The sequence below is a fragment of the Ascaphus truei genome, chromosome 12 (genome assembly GCF_040206685.1).
Source record: "Ascaphus truei isolate aAscTru1 chromosome 12, aAscTru1.hap1, whole genome shotgun sequence".
NCBI lineage: Eukaryota > Metazoa > Chordata > Amphibia > Anura > Ascaphidae > Ascaphus > Ascaphus truei.
Window position 1 is genome coordinate 51,735,831 of NC_134494.1, and position 17,387 is coordinate 51,753,217.

Sequence of the window (17,387 nt, forward strand, 5' to 3'; positions counted from 1 at the left end):
ATAGTATACAATTCAAAACGATCCATTTGAAAAGAAACACCCTCAGTTAATTAAGACAGTCTAGGGGATCCTCCTGTGAGCATCTAGGTCTTATTTGACAATTGTAAATGAATTTATTACGGTGTCACAGATTAATAATCCTCATTTGCAATTGTACGGTTGAATATGCAGTGGATGACTTTATTTTATTCACAAGATCTTTTTTTTTGGATTGCCACCAAACCAAATGTTTTATCAAATTCTAAATGCCAAATAGAGATTTGAAATTCATATGAGGTCAGCAAGGGACAGGCAAAAAAAAATCAAAGAAACAGGAATGCAGAGCAAAGTCATTGGGTAATAAAGTGGTGTTTTATCCCTAGGGTATTTTGTTAATGAGCAAAACATGAGTGGGTTCTGGAGTAAAAGAGGAAGAGAATCACATGGAGACATCGGGATAGAATAGTGCAAGAGGTACAAGGAACCCAGAGGGGCCCCTAAGTCCCCAACTAACTATAATACAATGAACAAAAGAGGGGAACTCATACATGAAACACTGTGCAGTATTTACCAAAAGGTCTATTTACTCTTAAAGCAATAAAGAAACACAATGTGATACCAACTTAACCCCATGCAAGAACTTAACCCCATGCAAGAACTTAACCCCATGCAAGAACTTAACCCCATGCAAGAACTTAACCCCATGCAAGAACTTTACCCCATGCAAGAACTTAACCCCATGCAAGAACTTTACCCCATGCAAGAACTTAACCCCATGCAAGAACTTAACTCTATGCAAGAACTTTACCCCATGCAAGAACTTAACCCCATGCAAGAACTTAACCCTATGCAAGAACTTTACCCCATGCAAGAACTTTACCCCATGCAAGAACTTTACCCCATGCAAGAACTTAACCCCATGCAAGAACTTAACCCCATGCAAATCTATGCAAGAACAAGATCATTTGTGTTGAAGAAAATATCTGTAAGAGCAAACTCAGCTTAACTAGTGCACATGCAAATAGACTGCAGGACAGGTAGCAGAAAAATGCAAAATAGGTGGAATAGGTAAGGGGGCGAGTCACACTGGGAGGAGCAATTCAAAAATAGGGGATGGGAATGGTGAAAGGGGTGTGGGAACAAAAATTAATAAAGTGGGGGAACGTTTCGGGACAAAGCCCATCTTCAGGCCCGTTCCTGTAGGTTCTATATAACCACAGTACTTCCCTCTAAGTCAATCCACAGAAAAAACCCCAGTGTTACTCAATACCTGTAGCAGCAAAGTATCAGCCAGCTAACAGAGACAGAAGGAGAATCCTACACGAGCTGTGGTAAGTCCAGTGAGCGGCCTTTCACCTTTCCCATCCCCTATTTTTGATTCTTGAGTCGCTGGCAATCGTTTGGTGCAGCAGCATGTACAGATGCAGCGGCCGTTATTCAAACATTTCACGGCGCCGTTTTCATGCGCGCTGCTGTATTCCACGCGGCATTCATGCCACCAATCACACCAGGCGCACGTGTTTACCGCGGTTGCTTTGTTTGAATTTCATGGATTCTAATTTCTTTGGGTGCAATGAAATGAATGAATTGTAATGTGCACAGCACTGTGCTACTGTGTCAATTTCAGGTATTTATAAACCAGAACACTAAAATGTTATTTTCTGCACTCGCGTCTTAAGGCGGGAAGGGGCGGTACGGTTGGAAGAAATAACGCGCCATGACATGGGTATTCCGAGGTATACACCGCGTGAAGTGTTCGAATAACAGCCGCTGTATCTGTATATCGACTTTACACTGTTTCGGACACGGTGTAAGACGTATCTCTTCCTTCTGGCTTTTTCTGTCTAAAACAATTAACTGTGTATAATTTTAGTTTCTTCTTAAACTGTCTGCAAAGTATTGTGGTGCGCCCTTAAGTGGAAACGTGCTTTTACTTAACAAATAAATGATGATGATGATGTGGCTCCTGTTATAAATCTGTCAAAATCCTGCGGCTGTGATTGCCATAATGACCGCCTTTTAGTGTCAATCAATTCTTCAGTCTGTGCAACTCAGCAGCTACAATGTATCCTTATATAATTAAGGTAACATTATCTATTGTTACAGTTTACAGCTCAAACTGCTGGGATAATTGGTAACAAATTATCACGAACAGTAAAGTGTTGCAAACATTTTGCACTGCTTACTATAGAAGGATGCTTTAAAATTCATTAAACATGGCATTAAGAGTTTAATAATAATACTTGCTGCATTTTTCTTATTTTTACCTAATACAATAGAACTGACTTGTTTAAAAAAAAAACCCATATCAGATTTCACGCTTTGCTGCTTTAACTATCAGTGCGAATGAACTAAGCACACACGTGAGTGTATCACTGTAACAGGGGCTTATCACTGTTTGAGGGAAACTGCCTCTAAACCCAGCAGTGTGCTGGTCAATTGGACACAGACAATCAACCAGACTCCACCTGACTGATTAGGACTTTTAGAAAAAGCCTGATCTGAGAAACAGGAAAGAAATTCCTTAGCTCACAATGGAGCTGACAGAAGGAAAAGGAGGGCTGTATCCTGAGAGAGAGACACAAGGGGACCAGACCTCTATGCCTGGACCCTACAGCAGACACCTACCCGGACACCACTGACCTGAAGTGCCACCTGTGTTAAGGTACCGCTGAGACTTTGGGGGTGATAAGTTGGTAATGGGCTTTTCCCCCCCAGCCTTGCAGAGAGGGACTGGGAAGTAAGTTAGCCCTTACACAGGGACAGGTGTTTATGTTTTATGAATATTTTTGTTTGCTGTATTGTTTAGAGGAACAGGCAATACAGCCTTATTTTAATTTCACCTTAGAAACGGTCTCCATTGCGTACCTCTGCACACATCTCTTACAGGCACCTTTTATTTTTGCTTAATAAAATAGCTTTTTATGCTTCACCACTGGAAGTTACTTTATGCTCTGTTACAGATCATGTTTTCACGCTGATGCAAGGATTGCCTTGAAGAGCAGCATAAACCACAAAATTCCACTTAGGACACGTAATTACCATGGAGGACAAACACACTACTTGCTGACACCTCTGCTGCCTGGCCAGAGGATTTTTTTCTCTCTCAGTATTTTTCTTTATTTTAGATCTACTTATTTTTTTTATTTTTTTTTCATACTAATGCAATAATACCAATTACTTACCATTGTTTCTTTTCCATTTACTATTTATTTGTTTTTATTATTTATTGTTTTATTATTATGATGTATTTGTTAATCACACAGATTGTAAGCTCACCTGGGCAGGGACTGTGTCTGTAAAATTCCTAAGTGCTGCGTACCGCGCGCTATACTGTAACTGTGACGCGCTTTGAGTCCCATTGGGAGAAAAGCGCTATATGCAATAAAGTTGTTATTATTAATAATATATATTACTGTAGCTAACCAAAGACTGAATTTTCTCTATGAGCAATGTGCCCTATGGAAATTAAATTAAAATCAATGTAACATGTTTGTGACAAAATATATTTCTTAATGAATTCTTTAACATTTCTGGGCCTAATACAGTACGTAGCATTTCCCTCTGGATACATACTCCTAATAATGCCAGGGCCCTGTTACTAGTGTAATGAAATCCGTGTTTGTCTCCTCACATTGCGTGTTAGAGCTTTGACGTACTGAATGTGATTATCACCACAGGTTGTGGGCTTTCCCTCTCCAGCCAGCAATCTGGGTGATCTTGTTCAGGTGCGAAAATGTACTGTAGGGTAATGAGTTCCTGAGGGCAGGAATTCATTGTGAAGGATTTCAGGTTGTCTGCAGTATTCATGTACTCTTCAGCATACTAAGCACATTGTTTTATCACTATAACATTACATAATAATCCTTGCAGTTAACTCAGACTCAGTTCCCTTTGAGCATTACACACAGGGCTGGGTGAACTATATCACATTTAGATATGACCGTGTCTGGGAAGATGAAAAAAATAAGGTTACAGCAATTGCAGGAGTCTGTGTCCGTTTATATATGTTTTAGTTTAACCTCATTTAACTTATTCCAGTTCATATTATTGCATTCAGCTTGTATGCTAGTACTTTTCATAAGCTAATCGGTGTACCGGATTGCCTAGCAACATTGGGTATTTAAACCCTTGCTGGTGGCCAAACAATTAACCCCTGATCAAATCACGCACATGACGAAATGTGCAGGGACATGCACTGACGTCCTGTACCGGCTAACGCGGAAGCAGGACCACTGAGCGAGGCTTGGACTGATTCCGGCTCATCTGGGGGCTGTTATCCCGCGGATCCATTTGAATGGACCTTCTAATTGCATTTGGAACACTCCCATTGGAGGTTCTTATTACAAGGATAGAGACTGTGTGCCAGGAATCCTTTTGCTGACCTGCATCCACTCCGTGAGCTGGGCGTCTGCTGCATTACAGCTTTACACTCTGAAATGTGATTTTTATTTCTCCGCATGTGAGTGCAAGTCCTTGTGACGTTTTAATTTCTGATAAAAGAAACACTGTTTTATAAGAATAAAACAGGCCAGCGCAACATACAAAATTCCTAGAGGACAGAGACATGATGACAATGGACGGTTTGGGGTAAAAGCATCAGACAGGAGATGGAAAGTAGAAAAAGAGTGAGAGTACCAACACGGCAAGTTGCGTTAGAGTGTAAAGTTTAAATACAGTAGATAGGAATTGAGTCTGAGAATATTGTAAACATGATGTATAAAACATGGGTGAAATAATGCGACTGTAACCAAAAAGTCAAAACTGCTCGCCCATATGCCGAAAAGGAACCCAAGTTTGAGTTCAAAGTTAAAATAAACATGATTTGTATGTGAAAAACACTGTAAACACTATATGTAAAAAAACGGGTGACACAATACGACTGTAACAGAACAAGTATAACCTGTATACTGAAAATGAACCTAATAAAAAGATTTGTGAAAAAAAAAGGATCCGCCAATCAGCCTCCTCCACGACGTCGTCCGGTGGGGTCCCCCCCAGTGAATGTCTCTCTCTCTCTTAAGTGAGGCCCGGTCCCCCCCAGTGAATGTCTCTCTCTCTTAAGTGAGGCCCGGTCCCCCCCAGTGAATGTCTCTCTCTCTTAAGTGAGGCCCGGTCCCAGACCTCACTGCAGGGATTGCAGCGTCCGCTGTGTCCGTAACTATACTGAAATGCTAAGGGGATCCGTTCCCTATTCTCGGGCATGTCCCTGTAGCAGCCACAAAGTATCACAAGGACCTGGGTCCTATCTGGGGCCCAGGGGGGTTTTGCTGGCCTAGTGCAGAGGCTACGTGCATGATGTCTTCTGTAGGGAGACACAAAATGAGTGTTAATACAACGAGTATTTTCGATTATATGACAGTTACAGCCTCACATCTAAAAAAAACTTAATAAACAAAATCATTGTCCTAATAATATTTTGATCTGTACCCTAAAGTGGTACCGATTAATATATTATCAGTCAATGTGCAAAAAATAAAAATACACATCCAATGAAAAAACCTGTAAAAAAAATACATTTACAAACATGCAATATATTACTTACCATTAGAAGCGGTGGCCCTCCGACCCCCGGGGAAACAGGAAGCTCACGTACCTCGAAGGCCTCAAACACCATCCGATGCCATCCGCCATGAAGATCCTGATCAGGTACCCAAATCTTCTTTCTTCTATCTTTAATCAGCTTCTTCTATCTTCATCTGTCACTATTTCTTGATCTTCTTTATCTTGTATCTTCATCTGTCAATCCAAAATACCCCATGTTAAATCCCAACCGATGTTGTCTCGTTGTCTTCTTGGGCTCAAATGAGGCGTCACGGCCTTAAATAGGGCTTGTGACATCACATTTGGGCGGGAACTGGTTCAACAGCCATCTGATTGGCTGTTAAAACCATGTGCCGACTTTAATTTTTTTTATGACGTAATTTAAAGGGAATGATGCCAGCCAATCAGAAAACAGAAAATAAAATTAATTAATAAATTAATTAATCAAAATAAATTGCTGCATATCATGTACAGTTCATGAAAAACGATTGTATAGCTTTACCTGTGACCTGCAATGATACACGAGAGAGTACTAGATACACACACAATAATATATTGTATCATATTCACTGCATTGAAATCTGTTATATAGTTTTATTTCTTTGGACCTGCAATGAGATACAAACAGAAAAATACATTACATTATTTTCAGCTAAACTCTTGGTATAGCTTTATATCAGAATCCTGCAAGAACACACAAAGCATGAACACATACTGTACATTTATAATATACTTTCAGTAAACTTCTTAGATATTGACCCTTATACATGATCACATTGAAACAAATTAATACACAGGAACTTAATCAGTAATACCATATTTACTTATGTACAACATAACAGAAACATATTTAAAAAATGACTGTAATTTTTTTCAGAAATGTCAAATTACCTTTCATTACATCTTAATATCTGTGACCTGCAATTGAAGGCAAGAAAAAGATAGATTGAACAAGGTGTACTAAAGCATTGCACTTTATGTTAACACCTTCATACCTGTGCCCTGCAACACGATAAATAACAGGTACAGGACAAAAAGGATCAAAGCATTTCACTTTATGTTCATTTATCTGTGCCCTGCTACAAAATACACAAGAAAGATATAGATATAAGCAGACACATTAAAACATCTAAGTTCACATTAACATTAACTTTAGCTCATTATCTATGACCTGCAATAAGAGATATAATAAAGAGAAAATGTTACAAACAAATAAACGGAGTCATTTCAAATCATGGTGTCCTGCAAGAGAACATAAGAAAAATGTATAAATACTAAAACATTTCTTGTTCATGTTTACTATTATAGCCTGATGTGTGAGACGGACAACAGATGAACCGAGAGAATAATATAAACACTTTAGTAAATATATTTTATATTCATTATCTTTTTAGCATGGAGAGCGAGCTGCAATGGAATGAGAGGTTAATGCACAAACATTTTAATTTACATATACATAATTACAATAAAACATTTGCAGTAAAAATTGACAGGCGTTCTCTAGTCTAGTACACTGACTGACCTGAAATAAAACAGAAAGTGACAGATTAATAAATGCAAACAGTATATCATCACATATTACGCGTTAAAGCACGAAATTAACTATATATGTAGACAGAAACTAAAGTTACATTTTAATTTTAACTCTTATAATATGTAGTGACCAGCATTAGGTACAGCTTAGGCCTGTCACACAGTTTATAGCATGATGCCTTTAACCTTTAATAACATAAATATATATAGAAAAAAAACAAGTGAAAGCTTTTTAGCCTGACTGTATAGCAGGGTGTCTGTGACATTAAACATATCGAATTGTATGTAAGTCTGCTAAGACCCTTCAGTTATTACTAGTTAAACTTTATACTGTAGCATGATGTCTGCAACCTGTATTCTAACCCAGAAATATATCTTCTTCCGGCGATGTATCTCAAAGAGATCAGTGTATCTCGAAAGCTCCAAATAAAAGCATTTCGTTAGCCACAGAACGGTATCATCTATTTATTTTTAGATTTTTGAAGCTCGGCTAACACGGTACTGATACCTCTCTACATGTGTGTGTGTGTGTATATATGTGTGTGTGTGTGTGTATGTGTGTGTGTATATATATGTGTATATATATGTATATGTATAATATATGTATATATATATATATATATGTATATATGTATATATATATATATATATATGTATATATGTATATATATATGTATATATGTATATATATATATATATATGTATATATATATATGTATATATATATATATATATATGTATATATATATATATATATGTATATGTATATATGTATATATATATGTATATGTATATATGTATATATATATATATATATATATAGAGGAGAGAGAAGAGAGAGCGCACGCCCCATAGTGTGTAACTGTATATTTAATAAAGGAAATGGAGGGGGGAGGGGGGGGAAAGGAATCGCACTCACAAGGATAAAAAGGTTAAAAGCGTGTCGTGAATAAATCACCACCATCCGGCTCTTGCTTGTCTTTACTTGTCTTTTGATGTTGCTGTCAGGATACAAACGATCTCTGGTCATCAAGATGTTAAATCAAGCGTGGAGCAAGGGAACCGGCATAAATGGAGTCCTCTGAAGATCTCTCAGCTGCGTGGCCTGTGACTGTTACACACACGAACCGGCCTGTTCATGCGCAACGTGATGACGCAATGTCCGTGACGCGATGCGTGATGACGCTCCCTGACGCGTTTCGTCACTCTCGGGCGACTTTATCAAAGGGTAGTAGGGAAGGGGCTGAACTCATGCATTATTTATACAGGAAATTGTCCTGACAGCCCGCAAAACACAGCTGAACGAGATGGCTAAAACGAGATGGCTAAAACGAAGGCTAATCAACAATAAAAGACTACATTACAAAACAAATATAAGTACACAAAATAAATATTAGATAAATTTCATATTGACATAAATATCAAGACATGTACTATTACTAAATAACATAAGTGATAATTCTGATTGTAAAACAAGGAGATGAATGGAGAGGTAGATGGATAAATTGTATCTAATCTAATGTTAGAATAAATTCACTAGATTTAACCCATTTCAAGTCTGGTTTCATCTGTATATATATATATGATTAACTTAATTATTCAAAAAAGGGGGAGATAGTAGTTAGTGTAGATGTATTATATAAGTGCCTATTATTTATAATATATTAATGTGTTAAATATATAGTGTACTAAATGTGAAGTGTAATATATAAATGTATATATTAATAAAATATTTATTCTATTCTTGAGTAATATCTAATTATAATTGTGATGTACTAAATGATACATATTGACATCATAGTATTAAATCTGTGGAGTGGTGAGAGACATGTGAATGTGTATGAATATAAAGAAAAGAAAAAAGAAAAATATATTATAAGTGAAAAATGTATAAAAAATATATAAGGAATATATATATATATAATATACATATATACATATATATATAGATGTAAATGTGGGGACTCTTATATGCAATTTTTTGAATATACATACAATTTTATATGTGTATATGAAAAAGAAGGGATATATTTGGTCCTGTGGATTTATAAATCAACTCAGTATATAACATATGATGACTGTATATGAATGTAATTTATAGGCTGTATCGAGTGCCAGTGACCAAGTTCAGGAAAAGGGTCTAGGAGAGACCAGGACAAATGGATGACAGAGGGCTACAGAGGAATTCAAAGAACAGGAAGGGCTTCCCCTATTGTCGAAGGGGTTCAGACCAGTGTGCTTACATCAAGACATTCATTTAGTCCACCAGGGCTCAGGGTACCCAACTGGTGGATCCAAAATGTTTCCCGTCTACAGAGAGTCTTGAATCTATCGCCTCCTAGAACACTAGGAGAAATGCTCTCAAGTCCCATGATAGTCATGGACTTGGGATCTTGATTATGTCTGGATTTAAAGTGTCTTGAAATACTGTGTGTATTTAATCCTTTTAAGACATTTCTCCTATGCTCCAGGAAGCGGGTACCCAAGGATCTAGTGGTGCGACCAACATATTGTTGGCCGCAACCACACTGAATGAGATAAATTATGTATGTGCTTAGACAGTTAATATGACTTGTAATAAGATGTGTAGTCCCTCTGATAGCTGAAGAAAACTGTGTTTTATTTGAAATGTGTCTGCATGTAATGCATCGACTACGTCCGCATTTATGATTCCCCACAGGGCCCTTACTGGAAATTGTAGAGGTTTGAACTTTCTTGAGTTTGGAGGGGGCCAGAATACTTTTAATGTTTCTGGCTTTCCTATATACTATTGAGGCTTTTTCTGACAGGAGAGACCCCAGATGGGGATCACACTTTAAAATGCTCCAGTGATCATTGAGGATTTTATCGATAGATCTAGAGGATTGATTGTATGTAGTAATGAACCTAACAGTAGGTGAATCTCTCTTAAATGATTCTCTTGGAGCATTATAACTGGTATGTGTTGGTTTCTTAGATTTAATGTTGGACTTATTCAGTAAGTCCATCCTGTCCATAGAACCTACTTTACTGAGGGAGTCGGACACCAGAGCGGGATCATAGCCCTTGGACAAGAATTTTTCCCCAAGTATATCAGACTGACGCAAAAAGTCAATATCTCTGGTGCAGTTCCTACGTAATCTGTGAAACTGCCCCAGAGGAATATTGTTGAGCCAACGCTTATGGTGGTTACTGGACGCATGAACATAACTATTAACAGATACAGGCTTAAAGTGAGTGGTAGTGATTATATTAAAGTCTGCATCTGTTGTAAGGACCAAATCAAGGAATATTGCTGAAATTGCATCAATAACAAATGTAAATTTAAGTCCAAATTGATTGTTGCTGAAGGAACTTAAGATGCTTGAAAATACTGACTCATCACCATCCCAGATAATAATGATATCATCTATGAAACGGCCGTAGTACACGAGACCCTCCCCGAGCTGTTGGTTTAGCCAAATAGAAGTCTCCTCCCAGTGGCCCATGAAGAGGTTGGCGTAGCTAGGGGCGAACCTCGTGCCCATCGCCGTTCCACAGATTTGCAAGTGAAAAGTGTCATCAAATAAAAAATAATTGTGCGTTAAAATAAAATGAATACCTTGCAAAATAAATTGTTTGTGTTTCTCTGGAAATGATAAGTCCTTGTCAAGCCAGTACTTAATGGCCTCGATCCCCCTGGCATGGTCTATACATGTGTAAAGAGATGCCACATCACATGTGGCCCATAGATATGTTGGCTTCCACTTAATGCCCGAGACCGAGTCGATAACGTGGAGCGTGTCCCTAATATGTGACCTGAGCTGTGCTACAAAGGGTTGAAGATAATAATCAACATACTGGGACAAGCCCGACGTCATCGACTCAATCCCAGACACAATGGGCCTACCAGGGGGGTTGAGCAAGGACTTATGTACTTTCGGTAAGTGATAAAAAATGGGAGTGCGTGGATGTAAAGTGAATAAAAATTTATATTCCAGTTTAGAAATAATACCATCACCCAGTGCAATAGTGAGAAGTTCCTTCAGCAACAATTGGTAATTGTCAACCGGATCAGACTCCAACACAGTGTATGAGGCCATGTCACCCAGGAGTCTGCGCGCCTCCATGAGGTACGCAGAATAATCCTGGATGACTATGCCCCCACCCTTGTCGGCCTGTCGGATGACAATATCATGATTGGCCCTTAGTATGTTCAATGCGTCCAGTTCACTGGTCGTTAAATTATTTCTAATCTTGGTGGACTTGGAACACATTGACTCGAAATCACGGAGTACAAGGTTATAAAATGTGTCCACAAATCCACCCTTGGACTGATATGGGAAAAAGACTGACCTGGGTCTGAATGGTGAATGCATAATGCTTAAATCTTCCTCCAGGTCCATGTCCAAGGAACTATTAGGATGAACCGACAATTCAAAGTTGTCAATGAATTCTTGCGATCCCGAAGTGGAACCCGACTCCACCAGGAGAGATGTCAACGCCTCAATGCAGTTTTCCTCCTGTGTACTGAAATTGAATACAGGATTTGTTAATTTAGCATTTGTATCCTGGATATTGTAGTATCTCTTTAAAGTAAGTTTCCTAATAAAATTATTTAAATCCATAAACAACTGAAATGCATTGGGACCTGTACTGGGGGCAAAGGACAGTCCCTTCTCTAGTAGTGATGTTTCATGTGTGGATAATGTTAAAGATGAAAGATTGATAATATTGGTGCCTGTCGGTGTACTTATTCTTCGTCTGTTTTCCTTCTTCCTCTGGATAGCCCTCCCTGCTCTAACTCCTCTGCTCCTCTTTTTCCCTATGTATATATATATATATATATGTATATGTATATATGTATATATATATGTATATGTATATATGTATATATATATATATATATATATGTATATATATATGTATATGTATATATGTATATATATATGTATATATATATATATATATATATGTATATATATATGTATATGTATATATGTATATATATATGTATATATATATATGTATATATGTATATATATATGTATATATATGTATATATATATATGTATATATATATGTATATATGTGTATATATATGTATGTAACTGCTCCTACAGTCTAGGGACAGGTGGGGCAGTCCTACTCTTGGTTGTTGCATAGATTTGCAGACACCACACTCTTTCTGAAACACACAGGGGCTGCATCACACCAGTGCTGTATACAGTTAGATGCAGGGACGCTACCCCTTTAAGAGCAGAGCTGCAGCGTCCTGCACACAAGCAGCTCCCAAAGCCTCACAATTGACAAGTAGGAAAGGGATTCAAAGATCTGACAGCAGGGAGGGGAGCACCCCCCTCCCCCATTCTCCCCTCCCCCCCCTCCCCCATTCTCCCCTCCCCCCCCCCCCTCCCCCTTACACTCCATCAACCTCCTGACAGGCAAGAGATCCTTCCAGGGAGGGCTATTTCCAGGCTGGGATCCTAGAGAAGACACACACAGCCCAGCCTGATCTCTCTGCTTGTCCTCTGCTGTCCTCTCCTGTGTGATGACTGAAGGTGCCTTCCTAGCCCTGAAAACTCATCTCACTCAAGTGCTCCCCCCCCCCCAGTCTCCCCTCACCATATTAGCAATGTGCTGAAGCATTGATGCAGACAGCAGATATTTGGCACCTACTGAGCTATTATGGAGCTCCCTACCCACCACCCTACTTCCACCTCCTTCCCTTTTAAGATGTATCCAAGGTAGTATCCCCCCTCTCCTCCTGCCCCTGGGTAGCTCCTGGGGGATCCTGTGTTTCATTCTCCAGCCTCCTGTGTGTGTTCGCCTTGTCCTTCCCAGTCAGAGGTTGCCCCAGCGCCACCATGTCCTTGGCATTCTGTGGCAATGAGAATAATTCTTCTGCATACAACGTGGACAAAGGGGTCCTCAACAACGGCTGCTTTGTGGATGCTCTCAATGTGGTCCCCCACGTGTTCTTGTTATTTATAACCTTCCCTATATTGTTTATAGGTAAGTGTATGTATATATACAGTATATATCTATATTGGCTTGGAGGGGGAGGGACATTTTTCTTTCTTTGTATACTGTATGATATACAGGGGATGAAATAGTTTACTGTACCTCATGCATACATTGATGTATATCTGCTGTGGCCATACATACACTGCACACAAGATCCATTTGTGCAGATCTTGCATTGCCTGCCATGCAGATCTATAGTAACTGCTCTCCCTGACACACACTGTAGTTTTATTTCCTATGCAGCAAAATACTGCCATTTAATAAGAATGACAACTTTATATTTTGTAAGGAACAATAATTCCTTGTTACATGTAATGTAAATGGAAGACCAAGAGGTGCAGAATGTGATTGATATATATATATATATATGTATGTATAATATAAAAAACATAGTTTATAATTACATACATTTATTTTCACATTAAGTTTCACGTGCATCTTCACATTTATTTTCATATATATATATTTTTAAACTTAAGTGTGTATATAAAGAAAGTCAGTGCTTGTCCAGTTGATTTCTGCTCCCATGAGCTTGCAATCAAATTTGCCACCGGAAGGTACTGTACGTAGAAACTTGGCCAAGGTCACTAGAAACAGTGTTTCTCTGGGTACATACTGTAGCATGTTACCTGATTGGCTGCTCTTTAACTATATTGGGCATCTAGATGACCCCTTCACTGGTGGGACATTGCTGAGCCATTTTATTTTTTATTTATCAAATGTTTTACCAGGATATAACACATTGAGAGTTAATTCTCGTTTTCACGTATGCGCTGAGCTCTGTTGTGGGTTACTTATGCTAGCGAGAGGATTAGACATACTGTACTATGTGATCAGCTGTTACCGAGTATATTAGTCTGTGCTCTGATTAGTCTGTATCTGTTGGTATGTGCCTAGCTGGTGCGCATACACTGTAAAAGAATCAATGTGAGTGTGAAAGGGTTGTATTAGCCAGGCCCTTCTTTCTGCAGAATATCAGTAAATGGTAGATGTGCCAACATATTAGGTTTTATTTTGGTGGGAATCCCTTAGCCCCTGAACTGGAGTTTACAAGGGGTGCAGCCTGTTTCTGGCTGCTTGGGTATTGCAGGTCCCTATAACAAATCATTATATAGTACTGTGCTGTCTGGCAGGGAATGGGTTATTTGGGAGCATTTTTGCAGGCTGTGATACTTAATTTTGTTCCACCATGAAAATAGTGTAGTTGTTGACAGCTATTGTATATGAGTTTTTAAGGTCAAATTGGTCTCTATTTTCAGAATTCCCAATATTACTGTAAATGGGTTGCTACAAATGTTGCTTTCCCACGTTAAGAAAATAGTACGTTTTTTATAGATGCTTCTCATACCAAAGCGGAACATTTCGCTTTCATACATTTCTGCCCTGTAGTCAACAAATCAATAGAAAATCAGTCTGTTCCAAAGAAAATACTTGAATGTCCATATTCTGCAACAGATAAAGAACTTGGTTGGTCCAATCAAATGTATCATAATTCTGCGTTACGACAGGCAGGAATACTACTTCCTCTCCCCGCCCCCGCCCTTTTCTTATTTGTATATGTAAAGCATGTGACAATGTATCATTCTACTTTCTTATCTAAACTGGCAATCGTTTGGGGCGCCTGTTCTAAATCTGTTAAAATTCTGATTGTGTGACTAACATAATAGCTGCTTCAGTCAGTGTAACGCAGCAGCTACTATGTATCCTTATATTACGAAGGTAACATTATCTATTGTTACAGTTTACAGCTCAAACTGCTTTGAATATTGGCAACAAATGATTGCAAACAGGAAAGTGTTACAAATATCTTGCACTGCTGGGGAGGTGGGATAACCCCTGCTATAGAAATCAAAGGATGTTTTAAAACCCATTAAAAGTGACATTGAATAATAAAAATACAAAAAATGCAGTAAGTATTATCTAATAATACAGAATTCCGTTTCTTAAAAATATATATAAGATTTCACATGTTTTGCTGCTTTAAAAGTGCTAATGTATATCTTATAGCTGCAGACAAGCAATATCCTACATGTGTTTTTTGTAATAAATCAGACCTGTACCATGAGAAAATACTTGTAGCATTTTTTTAAACCACAAATTACGTTTTTTAATGTATTATAATGTAACAAGCCTTTTTTGTTTCTATAGCAACCATTTACAAAGTCACAGATACTCCTAGTCAATATTCCATTGCAGTAATTTAGTGAACCCCCGAGCCAAATCTTCGTCGATTGATCACAGGAGAACAGATCGATCGGCAACTTAGCGTATTACTTATCATGGTGTGGATTGTATTAATGCACATATTAAAGGGGGAACAAAATAAAATAAAAATGGCTGCTTTAATAATTTGTCATGTTTCTCTCCATTTCAAAATTTCTGTACTTAATGCACAGACTTTTAGTAATATCCCCTTGGCATTGCTTTGCAGGCCCCTGTGGTTATTATATCTGTGAATAAAGTTTAAATCCCTATGTCTGCTTCTTGTGACCTTGAGGAAGTTACTCTATTTCCCTATACCTCAGGCTCCAGAAACTAGATTATAAGCAGATGCAGGTACATGAGTCGAAAAAATGTAGATACAGCGCTACATCGACACAGCAGATCTATATAAGAAAAATCGGACATATCTATGTTAATATGAATTATAGTTATCTTTACTCTATAGTACAAATTGGCTTTTTTCTAAATTGTCAATACAGCATCGCTTTGTTAAAAAAAAGAGCCTTTGACTTGAATAGCCGGTAAGAATCATTAAAGCCATTCAGTGGATTACTTCTTTGTGTGTTTTGTACTAATTGCTTTGCAAACGTTAATTATTTGAACTGTGAAATCACGACAGCATTGTTAACTTCTGTACTGTACTATACATGTGAGCCCTGAATTATTCCCTAACTGGGCCATCTGTATTGTTCATACTGTGGTGCTTTTTATTATGCGTGTTGGAGTTGGGTTTTTGGGCTTTGCAATACTTTGCAAAGAGCTCTCTGGCAATTTATCCAAGAAAAATAGTTGTGTGTTTTGGAAACCACCGTGAATAATTACAGCATAACTCAATAAATCTATCACAGCATAAAAATAAATGTACTTAAATATCTCATAATAGCAGTGAATTGCAAGTGTTCTTTCACGTGGGAAAAAGGGCATACATACGTTTTCGTTTTTTTCCATCTAGATAAAATTCTAAAGGACATTCCAAAATATGTTATTCCTATTATTATTATTAGTAGTAGTAGTAGTAGTAGTAGTAGTAGTAGTAGTAGTAGTAGTAGTAGTAGTAGTAGTAGTAGTAGTAGTAATAATAATAATATCTATGTATAAGTTAACATATTTCATAGTGGATATAAGTGGCAGTGAAAGATAATGACAAGCAAGCAAAGATGCATAATATCAAATTATTAAAAAGACACTGTAGGCAAGGAGATGACAGATAATGTGGATCACAGGAAAAACTAATCCTTTCCCCAAAGAGCTTACTATCTAATTGTAGTGACCGTTGCACATAATGTCAACGTGAAATGCCCATAGTCCCAAAGAGCTGGTACTGGGTCTGGAATTTGGTTCTTCCAATTTAAAGACATATGCCTTCAAATTTGAAGGGTGGCAGAGAAAGTTGGGCAGTAGTTATGGCAGCTTCAGCATCAGCCCTGCAGATGGAACCTACAGTACCGGCAGAATTCTTTGTTAGTATTGGGTGAGAAGAACGTGAGCCTATAGGGACTTCCAGCAGTGTTTTTCCACTGAGCCCTGTATGTTGTCAAGCAATCCCTGCCAATTACGTATTGCATCATTTGGGAGCAAATTTTAATTCAATGTATGGACGCAGTGTTTTTGTCCATCTTGCTACCAATGCACTTTATGGTTCTGTCCACCATGAATATGTCTAAGCAGCACGATGTAAAGGTGTGGAGGGTAAGCCTGAAAAGAAAGGAATATCAGGGCAGTGAGCATAGGATTTGACTGCTACAGTATAACCCTAGAGCAGGGTTTCCCAAACTTTTTTTTCCATGACCCGGTTATTTTTGAACTTCTCCTTCGTGACCCACTAAAATTTTTATCGCCTATACTGGCCTATAGGGCCTGCACAGACACACACACACAGCCACTGATACACACACACACACACACACACAGCCACTGATACACACACAGACACACACACAGCCACTGATACACACACACACACACACAGCCACTGACAGACACGCAGCCACTGACAAACGCAGCCACTGACACACACACTGATACATAGACACAGCCTCTGATACACACACACGCAGCCACTGACACACACACGCAGCCACTGACACACACACGCAGCCACTGACACACACGCAGCCACACAG

General features: G+C 38.4%; 1 protein-coding gene across 4 annotated transcripts in view; it reads left to right on the top strand.

The window, feature by feature from the left end:
- Positions 1-12,412: 12,412 nt before the first annotated feature.
- Positions 12,413-17,387, top strand: part of ABCC8 (ATP binding cassette subfamily C member 8) — a 158,031-nt gene continuing 153,056 nt past the window's right edge. For 3 of the 4 annotated variants that reach the window (XM_075567706.1, XM_075567708.1, XM_075567707.1), the window contains exon 1: positions 12,415-13,029. In XM_075567706.1, the coding sequence (XP_075423821.1) occupies positions 12,882-13,029 (148 nt within the window). In that variant the 5' untranslated portion in view covers positions 12,415-12,881. Of the gene's footprint in view, positions 13,030-17,387 lie in introns of all 4 variants that reach the window. The other variant, XR_012787627.1, reaches the window with a different exon arrangement.